Source organism: Pelobates fuscus, chromosome 5 (assembly GCF_036172605.1).
Source record: "Pelobates fuscus isolate aPelFus1 chromosome 5, aPelFus1.pri, whole genome shotgun sequence".
In the NCBI taxonomy this organism is placed as follows: Eukaryota; Metazoa; Chordata; class Amphibia; order Anura; family Pelobatidae; genus Pelobates; species Pelobates fuscus.
The window spans coordinates 376,372,921-376,399,824 of NC_086321.1; the positions used below are offsets into that span (position 1 = coordinate 376,372,921).

Here is a 26,904-nt window from a genome sequence, read left to right on the forward strand (position 1 = left end):
TAGATTTGTTGAGATACAGATCAACAGTAATCCACAGCCAAAACGTTACTGACTGCTATTTGTGTTTAAATCATTTTGTCTACATCAATAGCGGAATGAGTAGCTATTTCATAACAGGCTCATCATGCAAAATATCCTGTGTTTGGTCTTGAAATTGTGCTGTGTATGTATGATTTACGGGTTTTAATACTTTTATTTAGCATTTTACAATTACCTACAAATAGTAAGAATCAGTAAAAATCTAAATATTTAAATCAAATCTGTTATTTTGGTCTGAAACCTGAATAATTTGTATATATTTTCATATCAAGTGAATAAACACACTAGTTTATCACTGGTTTAGTAACACACACAGACCTTTCTATTAGACACCGAGAGGATGGAGAACGCATGTTTCTTCTAATGTAAGTTATTGAGTTGAATCAAAGCACAAGGTAACAACGTCAGACATGTGTCTTTTTGCTCCTACAGGAAAAACATTATCTCTGTGGCTCCGAACCTTCCCGTGGCAGCTTAGTGCTTTTGCTTCAGTTTATCACTTCCTGTTTTAACTATCCGATGCTCCTGGTATCAGTTTCCTGGCTGCAACTAGGTTACCATCTATATAGCACCATAGAGCAGACCAGTCCGGGACTTAGGGATTACCCATTTAGAAAGAAAAAAGCAAACACCTTGACACAACAAGGTAATGCCTAAATCCTGGACTGGTTGGCATGCCCTGAGGACTGGCTTGGAAACCATTTATGGAAAGGGGGTATTTAGAGGTGAAGAAGGCCCTGCTCAAACTATTTTACAATCTGAGGATTTGATGTATGCAGATCGTTAACGCACTTGCCCAAGCACGCTTACTGGCGAGGTGGTTTGACCGGGATTCGAACCTGGGTCTCCCAGTAGTAAGTTATGTTACCACCGTTATAGACAGCTGATATATATATATAAAATGATATGTTCCTGCTTTTAATGTAGCTATTTGCAGGATTGGCTGCAGAGCTTTGTGAAGAGATCTAGAGATTACCGTTACAAAAATGCAGCAAAGTAAAAAACAAACAAAAGGGAATTGGGGGGCACACCAGAAACATATGTTTCACAGAAATGGTGCTGCTGTAGAGACCACAATATATTCAAAATGCAGTTAAAGGAACAGCAGGAATACGGTTTTAAATTTTACAAGTACTTAAAATCCCCTCTCTCAGCCAACATATATGGGGACTCCGTTCCACCATATGGCCATACAGTACCCCAATATCGTGGGTCTTACACCAATTCTAATGAAGGAGATAAATTAAATAGTGCTAAATTATTGTGTGCGCTAATTCCTCAATCTGTAATGGCACAAGACATGGGGTTCTAAACCCAATGCCTGTCTCCCTATCAATACTGACACACACTGAACCAGAAACGGAGGATTATGGACGCTCTATGAAATGTTCCTGGTGTTTTAAAACTTTTCAGAGCAAGCTTTCGTTCCATACCCCCAAGTATTGAATTTTATACAATCTTAAAACAAGTCACATACCCTTCAATAATAACTACCAGACAATGGATTCCACAAATATCTTCTTTATTGCAAGATGGGATTATTTTCCCACATGTAACAGCAGAGGATACATCTTGAGTTAATCTTACACAGCCCTTCTAGAACACAGAACATCTCGATTAGCAGTCAAAGATATTTATAGAATATATACATTTAAAATGTCTTGTAAAACAGGCAGATTAATTAACGTTGAAAATCAGATTGCCAGGGAGACAATCCGTGACATCGGGAATCCTTTCTTTCCTTGTAAAAAAAATAAAAATAAAGTTTTCAAAGCTTATCTAAAGTCTAAATCACAAAGTGTTAAATCGTCAGTAATTTCTTTTAACATTGACTTAGTGATTTTTATACGAAATAAATTAATCACGATCATATTAAAGATATGCTTTGCATGGGGGATACTAATCCAATATGCAAATAGTAGGAAGTTTTTGCTTCAGTGAACGACCCAAGCGACAGTCTCTAGTTTGGCATATATTAAGGTTATGATGAACTCTGGTGCTGTACTTTGCCAGTTAGAATTTAGATTTCATTTTAAATTACTAGTACAGTATAGAAAATATATGTCCTATTCTGAGGTTTTCTGTGCAGCTCTGCAATGTTGGTTAAATAAACGGAAATCCAGTGAAAGGTGAAGAGATCATCATTAATGTTGATGGCTCGATTTGTTAATGTAAAATCAGAACAGATCAGATTCTGGGAGTGATGGACATGAAGCTGCCATAGATGGCAGAAATTTGGGATTTAAAAGTGAAGCAGTGTTTTAAAAGGCAGGATAATGTTCAGTGCTCGAGTATTTATGGTAGTACTCCCAGAACCCCTCAAATTGGGACACGTGGCGTAATAAAGGCCTTAATCGTTCACAAAGAGATATCAGTCCCTTGTTCCTGTTATAGACATTCAATATCCCACCGATATAAACTTTTCAAAAAAAATATACAAGCTCTAGTATAATAAAATTATTTAACATTTCAATGATTTTGGGTGGTTGTAAAATTGCGAGCCTCTCTCGAGACCTTACCCTGCAGTCTGTTATATAACTAACATATCCCCATACAAAACAGGGGCACGGCTCAACTCTAAAAAGAAAGAAAAAACATAACAAAAAGTGTAAAATAGCTTTTGCAGGTTTGCCGCTAGCCAGAAGAATTGCACTCATAAGATAAAATAAAAAAATGGAGCCTCCTCCTGTTATCCTGGGAGGCAGAGATATTTTGCTCTCTGTGCTCCTTAGTAGACACCTCGTTTCTCTTCTCCAAAAATAACTTAACGGGGACCAGCAGGTACAAGTAGAATTACTTTTATTATAAAAAAAACAATAGTTAAATAAATAACGCAAACGGTCCAACATCTTTCATCCTGTACACAGTGTTTCTTCAGGGATGCCCATATTATGAAAGATAAATACAACCATAAAGAAACATAATCTACCAATCTGCTATTATAATAGGTTGTACGTATTTGCTTTGCGTAACGAAGTGTCCCTTAAAAAGCACTTTGTACAGGACGAACAGCTTTGGACCGTTTGCTTTTTTTTTTTATACAATTATTGACTTTTTTATAATATAAATAATAAATATTTTATATTTGTACCTGCTGACGTTCTTCTCGGAGAGGAGAAATGCGGTGTCTAAGGAGCACAATACCCAGCCCACCAGGATATCGGAGAGGTACCACAATGCTGACTTGTTCCTTTTAGTCTGGTGTGAGTCTAGTAGTTTACAGCTCAACAGACCTCACAAACCTGCTTCAGCCAAGCTATATGTAAACTCTACCAGAGTAAAGAACCAGGTCTTGGGAGCTGAACCAACAGGTGAAAGCCACTAGTGAAATCTTGGACCGTCTTAAATAGGCAGAAAACAAACATTCACAGGAGTAGTGGTTGCATAGGCCTGCCCTAATGATGGCTGTGTTTGTATTTAATACAACAAAAATTAGAAAGTAGTGGTATGACTAGGGGTCAGGCACTTCCCGAAGGTAAAATAACTAAATGAAAATAAATAACAATTCCGACATTACAGACTAATTCACGTAAGGAATGAGTACATAACCACACGGCCCTTTAACATCCAAAGGGAAGTCACACCTAGTACATAACTGGGGATTCCATTAAATACGTTCTCTGATGTGCACTATTGCAATATTCTGATATCATTTCCAATATTTATATACAAATATATTATACTTTATCTGCTTCATGGGATACCCTCTCCCTCACACAAATTTTGTAGTGAAATGCAATCTGAGTCTTCTCACTGTGTGAATTGCCTGTGTATGATAATCATTCGAATGTATATACAGGCTGCGTTAACCGTGTGTCTCACAGTCCATGAACTAAACAGCGCAGGGAGTTTGATACATAAACGGATTTCACTAAACGTTCCGATGTTAAAGGGTGGCTGCCATCAATCTGTCTGGGGTTAATGAGAAATGGCAGAAGAGTGAGGATTTTGAAATGATAAATTATGACAAATATTATTGGGGTACGATTCAACGTTATCCCTTTGAAAAGGGTTGCAGCATTTGGTAATTATAATGTTTATATATAGCAGCATCAGACATTATGTTTGAGTTTAGGGCCCGTCAGTAGAGGCTGGGATGGCCAGAAACCAGTTATACTTACAAGTGGCATATTCGCTAAACGGTGAACTGAAATAAACTGAAAACACAAATTCAACATCTAGGCAAAAATATTTCCCTTTTAACATATTCTCCAACTCAGGAAAAGTCACAGCTTGGCTATTAAGGGCTAACTTTTGCAATTTGTTTTTTTAATTGACAGCAGTTCGGTGTGAATAAATTTTTAGTTTTAAAACTTCAAATAGTGGTAACGGAAATGAAAAAGTATTAAATCTCATCAAAACTCCACCAGGCACCTCATCTAGCAAACAACTCCAAACAAATCCCTTAATCGATTCTAGTAAGAAATGGAGCGTTCCCACAAAGGCAAGATTTTGGGAAGGTGCATAGAGAAGACCGCAAACGACCACCTTTAGTCTCGGGTTTTTAAATGATCGCTATATAGTGGATATAGAACATGAACTAGAGCAGTGTTAGGAATACAGGCTGCGCTAGTGTGGCTGTTAAACGACAAATCTCAAAATTGTTTGCAGTTTGGCAGGTGCCTAGTGACCTGCTGCCTACCCCAGTGCTAAGTGATCTGGAGGAAGAAATGAAAGCAAAAGCTGATTATGTATAGAGTAGACCTGTTGAGGATGTCTCAAACCTCTCCTGAATTAATAGCTAGCGTCATCTGAGCATTCCAACATAGGTTTAATCTACGTCAGGGCTTTAAATTTCAACATGAAATACCGACCAGGTGTGGATCTCTCCTCGCTGGTTCTCAATTTTCATAAAAAAAAATCAAGTGGAAATGTTGAGCACTGTCTACATATATTTGGTGTTGTCATGTGGTCAGCCAATATTCTCTCCTCTTCATTGACTGGTACATACTAAGTTTTTTCTTGCAGATACGTCCTCTTATTTATTGGTAGAAGAATACAGACGAGTGCCTCTTGAACTGACAAGCTGCACTACGAGAGGATAGGGGTAAGGGTTACTGGTAAAGGACTCCTAAACTGAATGGTCAGTGAAACAGACGGATAAACCAAAATAACAGCACTTTGTGGGTTTATACATTCCAGACTGAAAGACACACTCTTAACAAGAATTGGAACACTCCCATCTTCTCTCTCTGATCCTGCTGAACAATGACACATGTATGGGCGTCTATACAGGTGTTCTGGCACAAGACGTGTATTTCTGCAAAATGTTCCCTTTTAAAATGCAGCCATGTAGACACAACTCCTCTTGTCCTCTTGCTGTTTTATGTTGTTGTATATTTGCTGATTCTTTAAATAATTTTATTTTCCATTTAGAACCGGTATGCCAAGCTGGAGAAATGTCGTGGACGCGTCACCGACCAGAAGTTGCGCCGGTTCTGCAGAGATTGGAAACTGTTGTTCATTCGCCATCTTTCCCTCTTGAACTTTATCTTTTTCACCTGTTTCAAAGAAAAAAAAGCTGTTATAAAGAAAGCAAATCTTCTATATGCCAACAACGTATCCCCATGGCATTACTCATCTGTAAAACTTTTCTAGGGGCTCATTCCAAGATAGTGTTTTTAACACAATGGGGTCAGGAATACACGTTTGTGTTCCTGACCCTATATTGTTCCTTTAAATCTTATTGTTCTGTAAAAGAGGTGTCGGATTGAAGGTGATTCCACCCTTTTCTAAATACTGGGACATCATTCTATCCCCCAACATTACCTTTCCGCTGTCAAAGTCTTCATCCCATTCATCTGTCACCCTATCATATCTGGCGTCTTCTGCATCATAAGCTGCATCTCTGCTCACAGCAGATGCTTCGCCGTCCCAGGTAAGCACTGAGGAGAAAAGCAAGAGGTCACATCACAGTTTGTCCCCCACAGATTGCTAACAAGGCAACAAAACCCCAGGGATTCTACATACAAATCCTAACTACATCAAGGAAGTGCTGCTTAAACATTCTTTAGCTCTGGATCAGTAGTGACTGGACTAGTGATACGATAAAGACTGGCCGTTATTATGCTTTGTAGCAGCTGTGCTTTCTGAATGACCACAGATGTTTCAAATTTATACCACATTCTAACATGGCACAGATTTAACCCCTTAAGGACCGGACTTTTTTTGCGATGTTGTACATTTGCGACCAGGCATCTTTTTACACTTTTGTGGTGTTTGTGTTTAGCTGTAATTTTCCGCTCTCTCATTTACTGTTCCCATACAAATTATATATTGTTTTTATCAGGACAAAAGGGGCTTTCTTTACATACCATTATTTATATAATCTCATGCAATTTAATTTTTAAAAAATGAAAAAATATGATGAAAAATTGAAAAAAATACACGTTTTTTGACTTTTATGTGAAAAATCTTATTCATCTACAAAAGCGAATGAAAAAAACTGCTAAATAGATTCAAAATTTTGTCCTGAGTTTAAAAATACCCAGTGTTTACATGCTTTTTGCTATTTTTTTGCATGTTATAGGGCTATAAGTACAAGTAGGATATTGCGGTTTCAAAACATACATTTTTAAAATGTATCAATAGTGACATTGTAACACTATTATCTGTCATAAATCTCTGAATAACATCCCACATGTACATATTTTTTTTAAAGTAGACAACCCAGGGTATTCAATATGGGGTATGTCCAGACTTTTTTAGTAGCCAGTTAGTCGCAAACACTGGCCAAAGTTAGCGTTCATATTTGTTTGTGTGTGAAAAAAGTAAAAAACTAAATTGAACGCTAATTTTGGCCAGTGTTTGTGACTAAGTGGTTACTAAAAAAGACTGGACATACCCCATTTGCAATACCTTGGGTTGTCTTCTTTTGCAAATGGTATGCCATCATGGGGGTAATTCTCATTCCTGGGCTACCATACGATCTCAAAGGCACGTAACCAACCTGGCCATTTTCAATGTAAAAATATTTGACCCATATATTTGACCCTGTAACTTTCAAAAACGCTATAAAACCTGTACATGGGGGGTACTGTTATACTCAGGAGACTTTGCTGAACACAAATATTAGTGTTTCAAAACTGGAAAATGTATCACAACAATTATATCATCAGTAAAAGTGCTGTTTGTGTGTGAAAAATGCAAAAAAAGTCACTTTCACTGACAATATCATCGCTGTGATATGTTTTACTGTTTTGAATCACTAATATTTGTGTTTAGCGAAGTCTCCCGAGTAAAACAGTACCCCCATGTACAGGTTTTAGGGTGTCATAGAACGTTACAGGGTAAAATACAGTGATAGCAAATTAAATTCTCTGGACTTTCGGCCTGGGTTGGCAGGCAGGTCCCTTAAATTGCAATCAATAAAATAACTTCATTATGTAAAAATATTACATAAATACGCACGTAGAATTTAAATATATATGCATATTTATATATTTGAAGTCTACGTGTATATTTATATAATTATTTATGTAATTTTTTATATGGACATATGAATAGTTCGTATTCTTTTTATTTATTTATATATACATAGATATATATACAATTTCATTCTAAGTGTATTTTGATATAAATATATATATATATTAATATCAAAATACAGTTAGAATAAAATTTCGTATAGATATAATTTTTTTTTAATTTTGTATTATTATTTTTATTTTTTTTTATTTAATTTAATTTACTTATTATTTGTATTTTATAATAATATATATATACAATATATATAGTTATTATATATATTATATATATACGTGTGTAATTTAATTATAAGTGTATTTTTATATTAATATATGTACATATTAATATAAAAATACACTTAGCATGACATTATATATATGATATATAGACATATATTATATAGGTATAATATATGTCTATATATCATATATATATATATACACATATATAATAATATTTTTTTTTTTATTAACTTTAACTTTAATTTTTTTTTCATGATTTTACAGTTGCAGGGAGACTGCCTGTCAGCACAGACAGTCCCCCTGCAGGCAGACACTAGGACACCTATTGTGACCATGTGGTCGCCCTGTTGGGCGATCACATGGCCACAGGGGTCCTAATTCGCCATGGGGAGACTGTCTGGGCTGCAGGCAGTCTCCCCACAACGGGAGCACCACCGATCGCCGCCGGGGGAACGACGGCGATCGGGTAAGTACATTTTAAATTAAGGACAGTTCAGGACCGTCGTCGGTCGGCAATGGGAAAATGCCGATGACGGTCCTGAACCATCCCGCGTCCTTAAGGGGTTAAAATATTTTTTTTTGTAAATCTTGTTTTTATTATGGCAATCATATTATGGGGTACAGAAAAGAGAAGGAGGCACTGTGGGGGTAATACAAATCAAAGTTAACAAGTCGAATTTTAGTACACTCCTACTTAAAACAGCCATATTGTCGTAATCCAGTAAAGCGGAATAATACACATTGATAAAGAGATAAGAAAATGGGTACACAGTTTAGCGAACCCTAGCTCTAATGGCTAATTTTGTTTGTACTTTATACAAGTTGTGGATCCTGGGATCCGGTTGGTAACTCGTGTGAGTAGTAACTTTGCAGTAGGTAAAGCGGTGGCGAGCCGTAACTAGGGGTTCACCTCACTGCCTATTGCGTTTGTGGTGTAGAAGTCTCGCTTAAGTGCATATAGGTTAGATAAACAGATTGAACTCTCTTTTGGGTCTTTCCCCATTGTTAGTTGTTCCCGGGTCTGCGCCCACAGATTTAAAATATTAACAGGAATGTCAGGCACGGTTAAATTATTCATAGTTCTTCTTACCTTGTTTCCCATATGCTTTGTCTTTGGAGCCCTTAATTAGCTCCTGGACCACATGTGACTCTTTGGTGCCGTCCCATGCAGGTCGTACTGCTTTCTCTGGTTTTGGCATCTCTGTGGGACGCTTGTAGCCATCCCGGACCTGACTGTCCCACACATAAACTTGGGCTGAGAGGGAAAAGAAGACATCACGTAAGATGAAATAAGCTGGTTTAGAACCCTAGTGAACCCATCCATGCCTAGTGACACCGTACCGGAGGTCTTCTCTTCCTTTACAGGTTTCTGCTCTTTGGAGACGTCCCCTCCCAGGTCTTGCGGGGTCTCCTCTTCATGCAGGCGTTTCTTTTTCTTCTTTTTTTTCCTGACTACTTGATCAACTTCCCTTTCATGGTCAGAAATGTTACAATTGCTAGAAAAGAGAAGTTTATACATCATTTGATTCAACAAGGAAAGAACACTAAGGTTTCTAAACAGGTCACGCTTTGGATGCGTCTGAATAAAAAAAGTCAGCATATATATTATAGAAAACTTTTTCCAGTTTTTATGCAGTTTCAGGATTTGTGGTTAGGCTTTCTGGAAATAAATCTTAGGGGGTGGAAAAGCTATTTTTGTATGTTCTTAAATATATAAAGGTAAAATGTATAAATTAGCGCTAAAGTATACATATAGTGTGTGTCTGGTGTACAGTGTTTTGCCATACATGTAGTCTAGAATGATGGTCAGCGTCCTTGGATTAAGACCAAGAACCAGGGAATAAGTCAATGATCTGGGATTAGATCAAGGGTCTGTTTTGTTGCTAGTTCTTCTGCCAACAGCCTCTAGCATACATGAACGAAACGATGGCTCTGGAATAAGGTCAATTCTGGAATTTCCCATTTTTAAGACATTTTAACAGAGAAGAGAAATAGATTTTAGACATGTCACATTTACACAAAAGGTTACAGGTCCCTTTAGCCATTAATACACTTTATTAATAGGGGGGGTCTCCGTTCTTTAGGTTTGTTTCGGGAATATTTCTGTTACCGTCACGGTGCCTGATCAGCACCTCCGTGCGACCGCACCATATCGGTGCGGTCAGACTATCGCAGTGCCAGATTAGCACCACGATGTGACCGCATCTGATGGGTGCGGTCACACTAAAGGAGGGAGAGGTTACTCATCTTACCTCCAGAGCCTCTCCCTCCTTGCAGTTTGTAATTCAGTGGCCGGGTCCAGTGTTAGGAAGGCCACCGCAAGTTGGCGCTATTTAATAACGCCGCCCACAATGACGTCACTAGTCACGTGAACGTGCGTGTGGCGTTATATTTTTGGTGTGCACGCACGTTCTGATGTCATGGGACCCAAATCAGTCAATAGCAGGATTTACTGGGTTATTTAAACCCAAGCCTGCAGTTGATCAGTGCCCTTTCGTGGTTTACATCCTGTTGGTTATCCGAGAGCGCGTTCATGATATTTGGTTATCTTGGTTTGACTTGACTTCCCATATTTCTGGTATCCCTGACCATTTACGGTTTATTCTATTACGTTAATTCCGGCCATTCTAAGGCCCAGTAATACGTTGTTACTGTTTGTATTTGTTACGCGTTTTACTTAATTCTGCGTGTTGGGCCACTGGTTCGTCCTGACAGTTACCTTTCAGAGGGTGCATGGATCTGGTCATCCAGTTCTTGCTCATCTTTCTCTCTTTTACGCTTTCTTTTACGTTCTGTCTTCTGTAGATTGTTGATTTCTGGTTTTGGGGAGCTGGTGGACTGACCGGATTGGATTTCACGTTTCTTTTGGACCTCTCTGTCCAAGGTAGAGATATTCTGAACAGCGATATCCATTTTCCTTTTTCTCCTCTTTCGCTTCTTTTTGGGCATGGTTCCCTCCGCGGCCCCATTGCTGCTGAGGACATGTACACTTGATTTTGATATTTTTTCTGGCTGTGAGGGACTGGGTGAGGTTTCAGCCTTGGAATTCTTCACTGTTTTCCCCTGAGTGGTTGGGATGGGTGAGGTTTTATTGGAAAGATAGTGAGATGATTGATTTACTGGGTTGATGTGGTCAGATCCCCCTGGAATTTGTTTTAGCGGCTTCGTGCTGTTTTTGGCTGGCTTTTGTTTACAAGCATCAAGCATGGTACAAATTCCAGGAGAACCCTCTGCAGATTTGGAGTGTCCCCTGTCAGAGAAAAAAAATATTGAAGATGTTAACCAATACAAAACAGCCTGTAAAGCAGTAAACTATAGAGTGCCTTAGGTTATATCCTTTCAGACCTTCACATCGTTCTCACTGCGCACTACGTTTTAGAAAGGGTTCTGGTGTCAAGCCACACAGAAACTTAACATAAAACAGTAAATGCAGTGAGAAGAAATGCACTGTGTTAAGCCTAAATATCCTCCATCAGATTTTCATCTCATTTGTTCTGCTGTGTGCCTTCAATGTTTCTAATTCAGCCTGCCACAGCAGGTCACGCTACTGCTATCACTCTCAGCCACAGGGGAAGGCATATGATGAGAGTTGTAGACAAATGGGGAGCCTGAAGTAAAGCTGGCTGGCCTGGAGTTAGATCATCAGAAATGCTCGTTAGAGGGATGTGAAGGTCATAGGAGGCCATCCCTTGCAGCTGGGATTTATTGAAATCTGCCAAAACTCAGACACCACTAGATAAATATTTATTTATGGCGACGTAGGAACGCTGCTCAGGAATCCTTTCAGAAAGCACACCAGGAAAATTTCATGAAAACTGCATTAATACAGTGAAGAATTTCCAGCTTTCAGATCTCCGAGCTAAAATATACCCCAAACAATCTAAAAATCATGTCAAGTTATCATCATTTAAAACTCTCCAACGCGCAAAAGCACAAAATAAAGAAATACATACTTTGGTGCAGATCCCTTACATTTTGTTTTGATTCAGCAATCAGAACATGTGCGTAATATGGATTTACCGGATGCACAGGGCGGATCTCCCTTTTGGGAGTCAGATTATTTGGTTTTTGTAACGGTAACCTTATGTTATTTTGCTATAGTGCAATATATTCTAACAACGCATCCAAACCGTAGGCTGGCTATAGACCATGTGCTTTATTAGTATACTGGAGCAGTGCCTTTTTACTTTCAAGCAGAGCTTAAAACTGGGATATTAATTGGATTCCCCCGACTCCATAGAGCCCCACATCGTTGCTAACACGTGGATACATTCGATTCTTATCAATCTGGGATTGGGAGGATACAACCTACAGTCTCTGTTGGACGCACTATTTGCAGCTCACACCCGACGTTTTTCTATGAGATTTGATACAATAACCTCCTTGGGTAACATACCCATGGGTACGCACAGTGTCAAGGATTTTCATCTTGATTTGAGAGGCCTGATTTTTTTTTATAAAATCAATTGGTCCATTTTTAATGCAACATTGTAACAATTTTTGTGCAACATTTGTAATGAGCTATAACTGCCATTGTGCATAATGTAACTGTTTCATATACTATATGCACATAACAGTAACCCCAGATGTTACAGGGGCTCTCTAACTAAGCACCTTGTATGGTCGGATTTCAGCTCACAGCAGGGATCTCTTTACCCTTTGTAGTATTACAACGCTGCGGAATATGTAATAACTAATGAAGGTTAAACTGGCTTTCAATTCACACACATGACAATTTCGCTTGACTTACCCATGCATATGGAGCAGTCTAGGTGTGGTGGGACCAGGGGAAGCGAAGGTGGGACGAACGGAACTGGCAGTGTGGGATGGAGACGGAGTGGGGTAAGCATCATTTCTGCTTCCCCTCTGCGGATTGCTGCCCTGCAGTTATTGACATAAATAAAATCTTGGTGGTATAAACAAAAAAGGGTTTTGTGGCAAAAACAAAAAACAAAACAAAAAAACAACAACCAAGGAATGATGAAACCAGACCAAAAGAAATGGTGAAAGTGGAATAGTGATGGTGAAATGGAAGAAAGAGGTTTGTTTTGTTAGAAACCAAAAAAAATCTAAATTAAAATTTAAACAGAGATCGGTAAAGGGGTTGCCTTGTCTGTGTGCTAGCATTATACGGTTTGTTGCAGGGAAAAGACGTGGGGAAAATACTGGTTACACAAACAGAAAATTCCTACATCTCAACTTCCATTTTGCCAAACTATTCCGGACAATGAAACATCGGGAGATACAAAGTGACTCGTTAACCGCCACAGAGTGTCCATAATTCTGAACGAACAGGAAAATACTAAGTCCCCCAGCCTCTTTCTGGTACCCCTGTGTGCTCTTTTTATATGAACTCCTGCTCAAGAGGATATGACTAGGGGTAGCACATGGTAATGTAAGGAATATTATCTGTTCTCTTTATTCCTGTATTTTTCTTGATTCCTAGCGACAAAGACTGTTGACCAACAAACCTTAGTCACCAATATCCATCAGATTTGCTTTGCTAGTAAAATATATAGCTTGTTCTGCTTTTGTGGTTTGTTTGTTTTTGTTTTACATACCCCGACGGAATCAATTCTCACAAAACACTCTTGTTTACAGGAAAAGTGTTAACCTTTAATGCTGAGTTCTTAGAGGGATGCCAATGACAATCTCCCATTCAGTTCACAAAAGCTGCATTACATGTGAAGCCAGCTCTAACATATTAGAAGGCTGACGTGAGGCTAAATGTATTAAATACAAAACAGCCGGTGAACTAGGCTATCACGACAATACAGACATCTAAAGTCTTCTAACAGAGAGACAAGGCAGAACAAGACAAGAACTATCAAGCATTATCTGTTACCATAATTATAAAGACTGAGGACATGGGGACTCACCTTTTTGGCAGATAGAGCTAGTTTCTTGGCAGGTGGGGGTGACATGGTGGACAAAACCTCACAAACGCTGGCTAGTGTGGGGGATCTGCATTTCAGAGAACTAGTGCCAGACTGCTCGGCTTCCAAAACCCCAGAACTCTGCAGGGAATTCGAGGATGTTGCAGTCCTGACCGGGGAAGGGCTGGGAGAAGAGTCCTGGCCATTTGTGAGGGACTCCGATTTTGATGCATCATCCCCCTCCTCTTGAAGTAGAGGTTCTTTGCCACCAACTGTGTGAGGTTTTGGGTTTCTTGTCAAAGTTTTGGGGGAGGTAGATGGACTGGGACCAGTGGCCTCCCAGTTCTGTTTTGGAATATCCTGTCTGTTCCTTTCAGTCGTTGCCCCCTGAGTAGCTTTCAATTGAGGGTGAAGAGGCTTCTTTACTCTGCTTACTGGTTCATCCAAGAAGAATGGGTTGTGAAGTGACTTGGAACTCAGCTTGGGGAAAGGTTCAGCACTCATAGGCCTTGGACGGGGCATTCCATTCTGCTCTTTATTCCCTGATGGTTGTGGGGTGCGGGAGACTGGCACTCCCATTTCTTCCAAACCTGGTGATTTCTTCAAATGCTGTCCTTCGGGCCTCTGGAAGGTAAAACAAAACATAAAAATGCTGAGACAATACCTGAGAAACATAGGCTAACCAAAAGCATGGGGTGCACCGCCAAATGTCTTGTACAAGATCACCCACCTTTCCAATGAGTGGGGAGTAAAGGTTTCCATTAGACATGGTCTTCTTTATGCTGGGAGGAACAGAACTGGGACGTGCAATTTGTGAGTGAGGAACCTTGCACATGGATGCATCAGGACTTTTTCTAGATTCTGGAAGCCTGTTGAAGGGTGAAATGAAATTCACATGTGATGCTAATCATTCTACTACAAGACCAAAAAAATTAGAAATTAGAATAGCTGTTTATTTTATGGTAGCAAGTGTAATATTAGGGCTTGTAAAAAGACTGAAACTTTGGCAGAGTGGACATACCTCAGGTAGAAGAGGACATACGCTTGTTGGTTCAACACAACCTTAATATTACTGGCATGAACCAGGGAATCATTCATCTGATACCACTGTCCGTTGCTTGCCTGGAAGGGTAAAAGCACACTTTTAAACTGGATGCACACCGGCTGAGACAGATAAAGGGCGTTTGGAAATATCGTCCTGATTCTCTATGAATACAGCATAACTTTGGGTACAGTGTTACAGCTTTTCATAGGACATGGAGAGGAGATGTACTGAAAGGACTCACCTTGACATAGCAGTAATAGTGCCCAGCATGGCAACTGTACCCGGAATGCACCAGCACTGCATAGAGGGCATACATGACAGGTTCCCCATTACTCTGGGACATATATGGGCGGATGTTCAAAAATTCAGGGTAGCCCACATCCTGTAAGGGAAATGAAAAGTGAGTTAAATGTCATAAAGACGTTAACATATCCTCCATATCCTTTGGACCCCACATGTGGTTGTACAATGTTCTCACCTTACTGATTTTGCCACCACTAAAGTTTGCAAACCGTTTCAGAGACAGAGTGAGGACATTGGACGCTCGATGAACACTGAATCTCTTACTAGCTGGAACCTTCTTCTTGCATCTAAAAAATAAAGAAACCACAAAAAAACTTAACAAAAAGTCAATAAAATAGGGGGCAAGTGATTTCATTAAAGGGACATTTCACTCTCTAAACACAAAAATAAATAAAAATCACAGTTTAGAGATATACCCCAATGAAAACATGCTTTAACCCCTTAAGGACACATGACATGTGTGACATGTCATGATTCCCTTTTATTCCAGAAGTTTGGTCCTTAAGGGGTTAAAGGACCACTATAGGGTCAGGAACACAAACATGTATTAGTGTTAAAATCCCCATCTAGCCCCCCTGGCCTCCCTAAATATAGAAAAATCTTACATGTATTCAAGTTTGGAGCTGCTGCCTCTGAACTATGACATCATCAGAAGTGGTGATCTGAGCCAATCCCAATGCTTCCCCATAGGATTGGCTGAGACTGCCATGGAGGCAGATCAGGGGCAGAGCCAGCACAAGTCAAACACAGTCCTAGCCAATCAACATCTCCTCAAATAGATTAACTGAATCAATGCATCTCTATGAGGAAAGTTCAGTGTCTGCATGCAGAAGGTGGAAAATGGCAGTGCTGTACATTAGGAAGTACAGACTCTCCTCACTTACCGACCGGGTTCCGTTCCTACGACCCGGTCGTAGAACGAATTGGTCCGTAAGTAAGGAGCTAAGCGATTCCCTGCTCTGGTACGTTCATCTATGTTCAGGGAAACTTCCCTGAACATAGATTAGAGGGATTCCCTGTTCTTGTGCGTTCGTTTATGTTCGGGGAAGCATCCCAGAACAAGACATGAGCAGGGAATCCCCACGACGGCTCGCACTTACGCCTGGTCGTTCGTGCGAGCCGTCGTAAAACAGGTAGGTGGCTAAATAAGGACCAGATGTACTGACCCAGGAAGCACCTCTAGCAGCCATCTGATGAGTGGCCAATGAAGTTATCACTAGGCTGTAATGTAAACACTGCATTTTCTCTGAAAAGACAGTGTTTACAGCAAAAAGCCTGAAGGTAATGATTCTACTCACCAGAACAAATGCAATAAGCTGTAGTTGTTCTGTTGACTATAGGGTCCTTTTAATTTAATTATGCAATTTTTTTTCATTAGGGTATATTTAAAATCAGCTTGCAAAATCTTGCAAACTCTGGGCGACATTCTAATGGAAGAATGGTCAACAGGATGTTAAATAAAACAAACATTAAGGTAAAGTGTAGAGTGTTATTCATACAACCAATATTAACCTCTTAATAAAGTGCTTGTCTGTTACTAACTGCCTACACACTAAACACTTTAGAGCGATCATTGTGGCACACAAATATCTTTTAAGGAGTAAGCCGTTTAGAATATAATTACTGCTTTGACAAAGTGGAGGGGCGAAATGCGATGGCATACTCGGTCATTGGTTAAACATCACGGTGTGGATATGCCCCAATCAAAATAGGAATCTTTGGAGACAAGGAGTTCCACTATTGCACAAGAGTGATTAGTATGTATGCACTTAACAGAGAGGTAATTTAATATATAATGGTTGCATTAATAACACTCTACACACCTTACCTATATGTTGGTTTTATGTATTTTGAACAGCTTAAGTGTCGTATACTTTGGGGGACACAGGTGTGAGTGTTTGGTTTAAATCAGACCTAATATAAGGAAGATTTAAATGCTTTCCAATAAATCACTCTTTATAAATAACATCTTAATGGGTGTCTACTGGCGAGACGAATATTCAGAAGCATAGTGCAGCTTTGACAACAACTTGTGAAAATACATTTTCATGCTTAGAGTATATTTTAGATGTATACAAAGAGTTTATTTTTAGCCTTTTAATAGCCTTTTAGCCTATAATACAAAAAGAAGAACTGTCCTATGACAGCCCCCGTTATGTCCCAAATAGTACAAGATAACACGGCAGTACCCAGGAACAATAGTCAGGGATATTTTACACCCCACTAGCCTGACCTCCACAAGTCACCAGCCTGAATTTAAGGAGATCGGGGACTAAGGACATTCGGGAATGTGTGAAATGGTCTGATGGAGAGCTTGCTTGTCAAAAACAAGAGAAAGGGATGATTGTGGAATATAAGTTATAAACTTTAATATTATTAATTCTATGGGCTATATTACTGTAACCGACAATGTTTACAGAAAAACAATGGCCCAAATCTCCCCAAATGTATGTGGTTAGATGGAGAAACAGTAAATTAAGCAAAAAACAGATGTTGGAGAAAATACAAATTTCTACTTAAGGAAATAGTAGCACAGCATTATAAACCTTTTTAGACCTTTCAAATGAGTATGGCTAGGGAGAACACATCCAGGACTGGGGAGAACGCACTCAGGGCTTGGGGGCTGAAGGGGGGGGGGGAAGACGCACTCAGGGCTGGGGGAGACACATTCAGGGTTAATACGGCTGAGCGCAGTTACTGGGTGGATGACATGTGAATTCTCACCCTGCTCTATCTCCTTTAGATGTTCTTCTTTTGTGGTTTGGAAAGTCTGTATCAGTGCTTCTTTACCTTTTTAAAAGGGACCCAAATGATGTACATGGCAATAGTTTGGTAACCCATTCTTAAATTGGAAAATGTACTCAGTGCCTCATTAGTAAATGGAATACAATATATACTTAATAATTCTGTCTGTCAGATAAAGGATATCATAAAACAATGTGATCCCAGGAATTTAAAACAATATATTAATTTATTTACTCCACAGTCTGCATATTCCCACTAAAACCCAGAGTCCAGACACTGTACTCTTACTTGGCACACATGTAGGCATTCTCTCCACTGAGGACATCGGACTTCACAAAGAGCTCCAGAGCGCGGACAATGTTCACTGCATGCTGCAGATAACACACAAACAGAGAGAAAAAGTCAAACGACAAATAGACATTTTATATATACACATACATACATCCTATCAGTCACAAGTTTGGACACACACAGCCACACATACAGGTACAATACATGTCGGAACTAGTGGGCAAGCGGTAAGTTAGCCATCCCTCAGAACTGATAGCTAGCTCTTATATTCAGCTCTTAATGGTGCGCTACTGCTCTGGCTGCATTTAGCAAAATGTGTGACTGCGCATGTCCAAACCTATGACTGATAATATCCAAAATATACATACATTTGTGTACGGGATTATGGAAGGGGGCGCACATTTAAAGTGAGTGTAGTTTTGATAAATAAGAGTCGGTTGAGGTGTGCCGAAACCGACGAGAGGTTAGGCCTGCAAAAAGAGGGCCCACCTGGATATAATGATATGTAAAGAGGGTGTGGTGGGAGGGGAATTTCCGGAATCGACGAAGACAGGTAAGCAAGGGGTTTGCTGGGTTTACATAGGCCTTAAATCCCTCCCACAACTTCAGGCATACGCCTTCTATTTATATACCTCCACTAAAAAACAGAAGAGGGGTAGCACAGGTAGTTAGAGGAGGTTGGGAAGTAGATTTGGCGGTTACATTTTCAGCACTTTATGTAAACATCATATACAAACACAAAGATAAAGCACCGCGCTTACAGCAGCAGTAGCTTAGTATCCTAAAACAGCTTAAAATACATAGTAAAAACAAAGAGAACGTTACCTGCGCTCTGGCCTAAATCCCTATGTACATTTAACCCCTTAATGACCAAACTTCTGGAATAAAAGGGAATCATGACATGTAACACATGTCACGTGTCCTTAAGGGGTTAAACAAAATGGAGGCTCTTTAGTTTTATTCCAATGGCCATTTGAATATATAAGCTCACCAGCCACGTCAAGGCAAGACTCAATAGGTGAGTTCCTACACTAGTCATTAGATATGCTGATATCAGCCAAGAATCTCCAGTGAGACAGGAAGGGGTATTTTATAAACCCTTTCACATTTAACCCTTTATAGGGCTTCTACACATACAATAAACTTTGCTGGTATCAGACAAAGTGTAAACATCTCTAATGAGACATGAAGGGGTGTTTTATAAACCCCTACATACCCTGAATAGGGCTATAACACATACAAATCACCTTGCCGGTATCAGCTAAAAGGCAAATTTCTCTGTTGATACAGGAAGGGGTGCTGCCCCTACATACTTATAAACTCGTAATAAGACAAACGTGGGGAGGCCGGCAGCAATGTAACATAGCTGTGTGATACAAACATCATATACAAATACCCCTTCCTGTCTCACTGGAGATTCTTGGCTGATTTCAGCATATCTAATGGCTAGTGTAGGAACTCACCTATTGAGGCTTGCCTTGACGTGGCTGGTGAGCTTATATATTCAAATGGCCATTGGAATAAAACTAAAGAGCCTCCATTTTGTTTAACCCCTTAAGGACACGTGACATGTGTTACATGTCATGATTCTCTTTTATTCCAGAAGTTTGGTCCTTAAGGGGTTAAATGTACATAGGGATTTAGGCCAGAGCACAGGTAACATTATCTTTGTTTTTACTATGTATTTTAAGCTGTTTTAGGATACTAAGCTACTGCTGCTGTAAGTGCGGTGCTTTATCTTTGTGTTTGTATATGATGTTTGTATCACACAGCTATGTTACATTGCTGCCGGCCTCCCCACGTTTGTCTTATTACGAGTTTATAAGTATGTAGGGGCAGCACCCCTTCCTGTATCAACAGAGAAATTTGCCTTTTAGCTGATACCGGCAAGGTGATTTGTATGTGTTATAGCCCTATTCAGGGTATGTAGGGGTTTATAAAACACCCCTTCATGTCTCATTAGAGATGTTTACACTTTGTCTGATACCAGCAAAGTTTATTGTATGTGTAGAAGCCCTATAAAGGGTTAAATGTGAAAGGGTTTATAAAACACCCCTTCCTGTCTCACTGGAGATTCTTGGCTGATATCAGCATATCTAATGGCTAGTGTAGGAACTCACCTATTGAGTCTTGCCTTGACGTGGCAGGTGAGCTTATATTCAAATGGCCATTGGAATAAAACTAAAGAGCCTCCATTTTGTTTAAATGTACATGGGGATTTAGGCCAGAGCGCAAGTAACGTTCTCTTTGTTTTCACTTTATGTAAACAACTCATGTCTTTGCCCGGCTCTAACCTGGAATCCTGTCCACTATTCCAAGTGTGAAGAATTTAAGGTGAGTTAACTTTTTTTTTTTTTTTGAGATAAAAAATACAAAATAAAAAACAACCCAAGAACAGTTTAAGACATTAATGTAAAACAGAGAAACTCGCTAAGCAGGTTGGAGTGACCCTTTAAGTAGTAGCAGTGTATGAAATACACATTCACAGAGTATATATATCTCATTAAAAGTGAAGTTTCAGCAATAATGTTAATCCCCCTAGCAACAAAACTAGAAACTGTGGCCAGCTAGTATAAAGCCACACGGCATTTCAAAACACACCACTTCCTTTCCACAATACTGGTGATTAGCTTGCTTAGAAATCAAAGAATTAAAAATGTGGTATCCTCTCTCAATCACTGCACAGCTTTTATTTTTTTTTACTGAATAATACATTTTCTTCATTTTTCTACTTTGCGATATGGATGCACTAGCCATTCTTGTAATGTTACCAGATAACTGGATTTCTCTTTTTGGCATAAAATGCTTCATTTGACATTGCTTTATATTTTATTCGATGTTTTACATGGTTTCTGCTGTCTTGATCAGTGAGGCGAGTGACTCACTGCATTTAGCAGCTCTGACACCTTCTGGGGTCTTTGCATATTTAGCACGGTGACTTCTTTGTTACTTGCAGTGAGGTGGCTGCGAGTTGCAGGAAAGGTGAGCTTTGCTCCTGTCCCTCACGGCTGCTGCCATCGTTCTCCACAACGACCTGTTCAGATCCTGGAGCGTTATCTGCCAGGAGCCGATGTCAGGGATGTGTGCTCACGCAAGTTCAAGGGTACAACACTGACATCTATGGAGGAACTCACGAGGCCGCAGGGAAAACTTGAAAACACAAGCTCTGTTTTTTGTCAGGTATTGGAAAGATACATAAGACAAAGTAGTCTTATGGTTATCTTTCAACTGCTTTGGAAGTTCAGTGTAATTTCAACAAGTCTTTATGATTTGGGGGAAGGGGGGGGGGAGTGGTGGTGGTTGTTACAGAGTCCCTACAACCAAACAAGCTTCAGGCGGACAAAATGGAAAACATACCCGTATTTCCAGTGCAATATCCAGATAAGGGTCGTACGTGTCTGACACGCTCTTACAAACAGAACATTTCACTGGAAGAAAAGTTGCAAAAAGATGTAAGTAATATGTAAGTACAACAGCAAGTGTCAACGAACACAATATCACAGTGAAAGCGACTGTAAGCATCACTCACCCCGAGAACGTAGGTAACCCCCGAATATTTGGTGAACTAAAGTTGTAGCCTGACTCTGGCGATCCAACCTACATGGAGGAAGAAGAAAAAAAGTATTTAATGAGGTGGGGTTTTGTGGACGTCCATGGTCTGCGCTCCACACAAGAAATAAAATTCACCAGGAAATTGATATAGTAAGTATACAGAATTATAATTCTGACTTTTAGAAATGATTCCTCACAATGAGCATCATTTCATATTGTTATAATTCATGAATGGATTTGCAGTGCCCCCTGCTGTGTTATTTAACAATGTTTAAAAGGACAGCTCCAATCTCCATAACCAATGCAGCCCAAATGTTTTAACAGGTTGACAACTTGGGTACCACTGGGCACCTGCTGCCAGAAACTCCTGCCAATGAGCAAAGCAAAGCCTGTCCATGCAGGGCCGCTCTAAATGGAGAATAAAGCTCACTTGACGTGCCACTTCCAGAAACACTGCATCACTGATTCTCAGTGTTGACTCTCAAACATTCACAAGCGCCAACGCTGAGCTCAGTGTAAGCCACCGGATCTCCTGGACATGTGCGTGATTTCATACATATGCCCGGGGAAGTACAAAAAAACAAAAAACCCTGTTTCTGTGCACCATCATCTTAGAAACTTTACGATGGAGGCGCTAAGAAAGAAGACTTAGTTTATCCCTTTAAACTATCTATTGCTATCTATATTCTAAGTACAATACCATTTATGTAACAAAGAAATGAGAAAACACACACGTTGGCAAGGCCCCGGATAGTACATTTTGAGGGATGTGCAGAGTGCTAAACACACAGGATAACTTGCCCCAATGTTAAGACAGTGGATTAATACGCAGACAGCGGCTGCAGAACTTGTTTGAAGACTTACCTAGCATAGCCATTAAGGCAGGCCTTCTGCATAGCATCTATTGTATAGCGCAAGAATTCATGCGCATCCTCCTGGCTGCCAAAGCGGAAATGACGAGCAATTTCTGTAAAAGAGAAAAACGTTAAAGAAGCTCTTTATTGAGTAAAGTTTCCTAACAAAGGGACACGAAATATGGAGTAAGAAATTATAGATTGAAACCTGCATTTTGACACAATGCAATGATATTATATTATATATACACATAGTGAATAACAAGCATGGGATTAATTCATTTTATAATTTCATTGTTCATTGGGGTGAAATGTTGTCAAACTGTGTAACTTCCATAAAGGGACAATATAGTCACTAGAACAACTACAGCTTATTGAATTTGTTCTGGTGAGTAGAATCATTACCTTCAGGCTTTTTGCTGTAAACACTTTTCAGAGAAAATGCAGTGTTTACATGACAGCCTAGTGATAGCTTCACTGGCCACTCCTCAGATGGCTGCTAGAGATCCTTCCTGGGTCATGGCTGCCTAAAACGCATCCAAACATTCAGTGTCTCCTCCCTCTGCATGCAGACACTGAACTTTCCTCATAGAGATTCATTGATTCAATTCATCTCTATGAGGAGATGCTGATTGGCCAGGGCTGTGTTTGAATCATGCTGGCTCTGCCCCTGATCTGCCTCCTTGTCAGTCTCAGTCAATGGGGAAGCACTGTGATTGGATCAGGCTACCACTTCTGATGATGTCAGCAGGCAGTGGGCAGGTCTAAAGGAAAGAGCCAGATCTAGCTGCTCCAGACTAGAATACAAGTAAGATTTTGCTATGTTTAGGGAGGGATGAGGGGACCAGGGTTTCTAGATGGTGGTTTTAACCCTATCGTGTCAGAAATACATGTTTGTGTTCCTGACCCTATAGTGTTCCTTTAACCCCTTAAGGACACATGACGTGTGTGACATATCATGATTCCCTTTTATTCCAGAAGTTTGGTCCTTAAGGGGGTTAAAGGACCACTCAAAGTAACCTGATGTTGCATAGACTCTCCTGGAGGAATCCCACAGTTTCACATCAAACCATTTATGAATAGTTTGACAAAAGCCAGGGTTCTTTCTGGCCCCAATGGACTGTTACCATCTTGGGGAAAAAAAAAAAACACTTCAATTCTATTTTATCCAGCATGGACAACTGTCTGAGTTTGGGTGAAACCAGCACTTTTAGCCAATTAATATCTTCCAGGTTGGACGACTTATGGTGATTATGCAGATTATTGCCAACGTGGTCGAGCTGCAGGTTGTCCATTGGCGCTAGACAGTGCCAGGAGACTCTGTGCATCCTAACCACTACAGTGAGATTTAGGACCAGGTTGCTCAGAGCGTCCAGTGAGCTATTAACTCCTATCCTGGGTCTGTGTCCTCTCCCCCATTCGGTTCCAGACCAATACTAGTGTTTTCCCCACAGGAAGAAAGGGAAATTATTCTTCTGACTGAATGCCTGGACCTTGAAAGCAGTTAATTGCTTCACTGTTCTGACTGTAATAAATAAAATTGCTAGTTTTGTGTAACAGGATAGGTGTTATTTTCATTATAGTTAAGATTAGCGCTATACGAGTTCCTGTCCATCACACGGATTATCGAAAAGTATCGTTTATATACCCAATAAATATACAAAGCCGAGGGGGTTGTAGTTTACAAATCCCAGCACGGCGTAATCCCCACTGTGACTAGCAAAGGATAAACTTCAGAAGGCACACAAGATTATTCGCTATGTACCCAATGTTAGTGGAATGAAAACGGTATTGCACCATTTAGGCCAAAACATGTGACTCAGAAAGGTTCTCAAACTTTTTAGTCAGTTTGGCTATTTTTGCCCAAATTCAGGTTCCTATTTACTACAAATCGATGTTTATTGAATAAACCAAACCAATTAGAAAACCTTTTGGGCTGCCCCTAGTGGCCAGGAATGGAAGTTCTACCACAACTGTATCTCTTTCTTTTCCCTGCATTTCACTATCGTCTCCCTCTCTTTGTGAGGTCATAAAGCATCTGTGCTGTTCCATAGACATCCTTACTTTTTAACTCTCGGATGAACGAGACTGGTTTGATGGCGTTTCCGCTGTTTGCAAATGCCTGGATGAGGTGATTCTGCATGATGCAGAGCATGCAAAATCCGCCCTGCTGACCTGAAGGAGAGAGGAGTTAAAGAGCAGAACGAGAGTTAGGTTTCCAATAGATTCCACAGAAATATAACTATATATACACATGTTTATAGTCTGTTTGTAGTGTCCTCTCGCGAGCCGCGGCAGTAAGACTGTTGCTGCGCGTTGCCATGGCAATGCATGCAGAGCTCGCGGGAGAAGGAGAGAACCTGCTGCTGGAGGTGGAAGATGAGACTTCTGGGACTTATTTCACTATACAAGCTGCACTGTGCCACTGGGCCAGAAGGAAACCTCGTATTCCCACTCCCTGGCCATAGGTAACAGGCAGATAGGGGGAATAAACAGTTATTACAAAATAAATAATGCTCACCACCCCACAGCATTTATCCAACAACAAACACCGCATCCACTATACACACACACACACACACACCCCGCATCCACTATACACACACACACACACACTGCATCCACTATACACACACACACACACACTGCATCCACTATACACACACACACACTGCATCCACTATACACACACACACACACCCCGCATCCACTATACACACACACACACACCGCATCCACTATACACACACACACACACACCGCATCCACTATACACACATACACTATACACACACACCATCCACTATACACACACACACACACTTCATCCACTATACACACACACACCCCGCATGCACTATATACACACACACACACTGCATCCACTATACACACACACACACCGCATCCACTATACACACACACACACCGCATCCACTATACACACACACACACCGCATCCACTATACACACACACACACCGCATCCACTATACACACACACACACACCGCATCCACTATACACACACACACACACCGCATCCACTATACACACACACACACACACACACTGCATCCACTATACACACACACACACACACACACTGCATCCACTATACACACACACACACCGCATCCACTATACACACACACACACACCGCATCCACTATACACACACACACACTTCATCCACTATACACACACACCCCGCATGCACTATATACACACACACACACTGCATCCACTATACACACACACACACACACACACCGCATCCACTATACACACACACACACCGCATCCACTATACACACACCGCATCCACTATACACACACCGCATCCACTATACACACACACACACACACACACACCGCATCCACTATACACACACACACACACCGCATCCACTATACACACACACACACACACCGCATCCACTATACACACACACACATACACCGCATCCACTATACACACACACACCGCATCCACTATACACACACACACACACCGCATCCACTATACACACACACACACACCGCATCCACTACACACACACACACACCGCATCCACTACACACACACACACACCGCATCCACTACACACACACACACACACCCTGCATCCACTATACACACCCTGCATCCACTATACACACACTGCATCCACTATATACACACTGCATCCACTATATACACACACACACACTGCATCCACTATACACACACACACACACACTGCATCCACTATACACACACTGCATCCACTATACACACCGCATCCACTATACACACACACAAACCGCATTCACTATACACACACACACACACCGCATCCACTATACACACACACACACCGCATCCACTATACACACACACACACCGCATCCACTATACACACACACACACCGCATCCACTATACACACACACACACCGCATCCACTATACACACACACACACCGCATCCACTATACACACACACCGCATCCACTATACACACACACCGCATCCACTATACACACACACCACATCCACTATACACACACACCGCATCCACTATACACACACACCGCATCCACTATACACACACACACACACACCCCGCATCCACTATACACACACACCATCCACTATACACACACACACCATCCACTATACACACACACACCATCCACTATACACACACACACCATCCACTATACACACACACACCATCCACTATACACACACACCATCCACTATACACACACACACACACCATCCACTATACACACACACACCCCGCATCCACTATACACACACACCCCACATCCACTATACACACACACCCCACATCCACTATATACACACACACACACACTGCATCCACTACACACACACACACACTGCATCCACTATACACACACACACACCGCATCCACTATACACACACACACCGCATCCACTATACACACACACACCGCATCCACTATACACACACACACCGC

At 40.6% G+C, this 26,904-nt stretch overlaps 1 protein-coding gene across 3 annotated transcripts in view; it reads right to left on the reverse strand.

Moving 5' to 3' along the window:
* Positions 1-1,544: 1,544 nt before the first annotated feature.
* The window catches only part of USP36 (ubiquitin specific peptidase 36), a 42,528-nt gene continuing 17,168 nt past the window's right edge, over positions 1,545-26,904 (reverse strand). For all 3 annotated transcript variants that reach the window (XM_063456247.1, XM_063456250.1, XM_063456248.1), the window contains exons 4-19: positions 24,479-24,589; positions 22,425-22,527; positions 21,538-21,605; positions 21,366-21,436; positions 18,006-18,088; positions 15,148-15,259; positions 14,911-15,051; positions 14,646-14,746; positions 14,355-14,493; positions 13,628-14,248; positions 12,499-12,629; positions 10,468-10,998; positions 9,090-9,244; positions 8,839-9,003; positions 5,809-5,924; positions 1,545-5,540 (exon numbers count right to left, since the gene is read on the reverse strand). In XM_063456247.1, the coding sequence (XP_063312317.1) occupies positions 5,412-5,540; positions 5,809-5,924; positions 8,839-9,003; positions 9,090-9,244; positions 10,468-10,998; positions 12,499-12,629; positions 13,628-14,248; positions 14,355-14,493; positions 14,646-14,746; positions 14,911-15,051; positions 15,148-15,259; positions 18,006-18,088; positions 21,366-21,436; positions 21,538-21,605; positions 22,425-22,527; positions 24,479-24,589 (2,777 nt within the window). In that variant the 3' untranslated portion in view covers positions 1,545-5,411. The remainder of the gene's footprint in view (positions 5,541-5,808; positions 5,925-8,838; positions 9,004-9,089; positions 9,245-10,467; positions 10,999-12,498; positions 12,630-13,627; positions 14,249-14,354; positions 14,494-14,645; positions 14,747-14,910; positions 15,052-15,147; positions 15,260-18,005; positions 18,089-21,365; positions 21,437-21,537; positions 21,606-22,424; positions 22,528-24,478; positions 24,590-26,904) is intronic.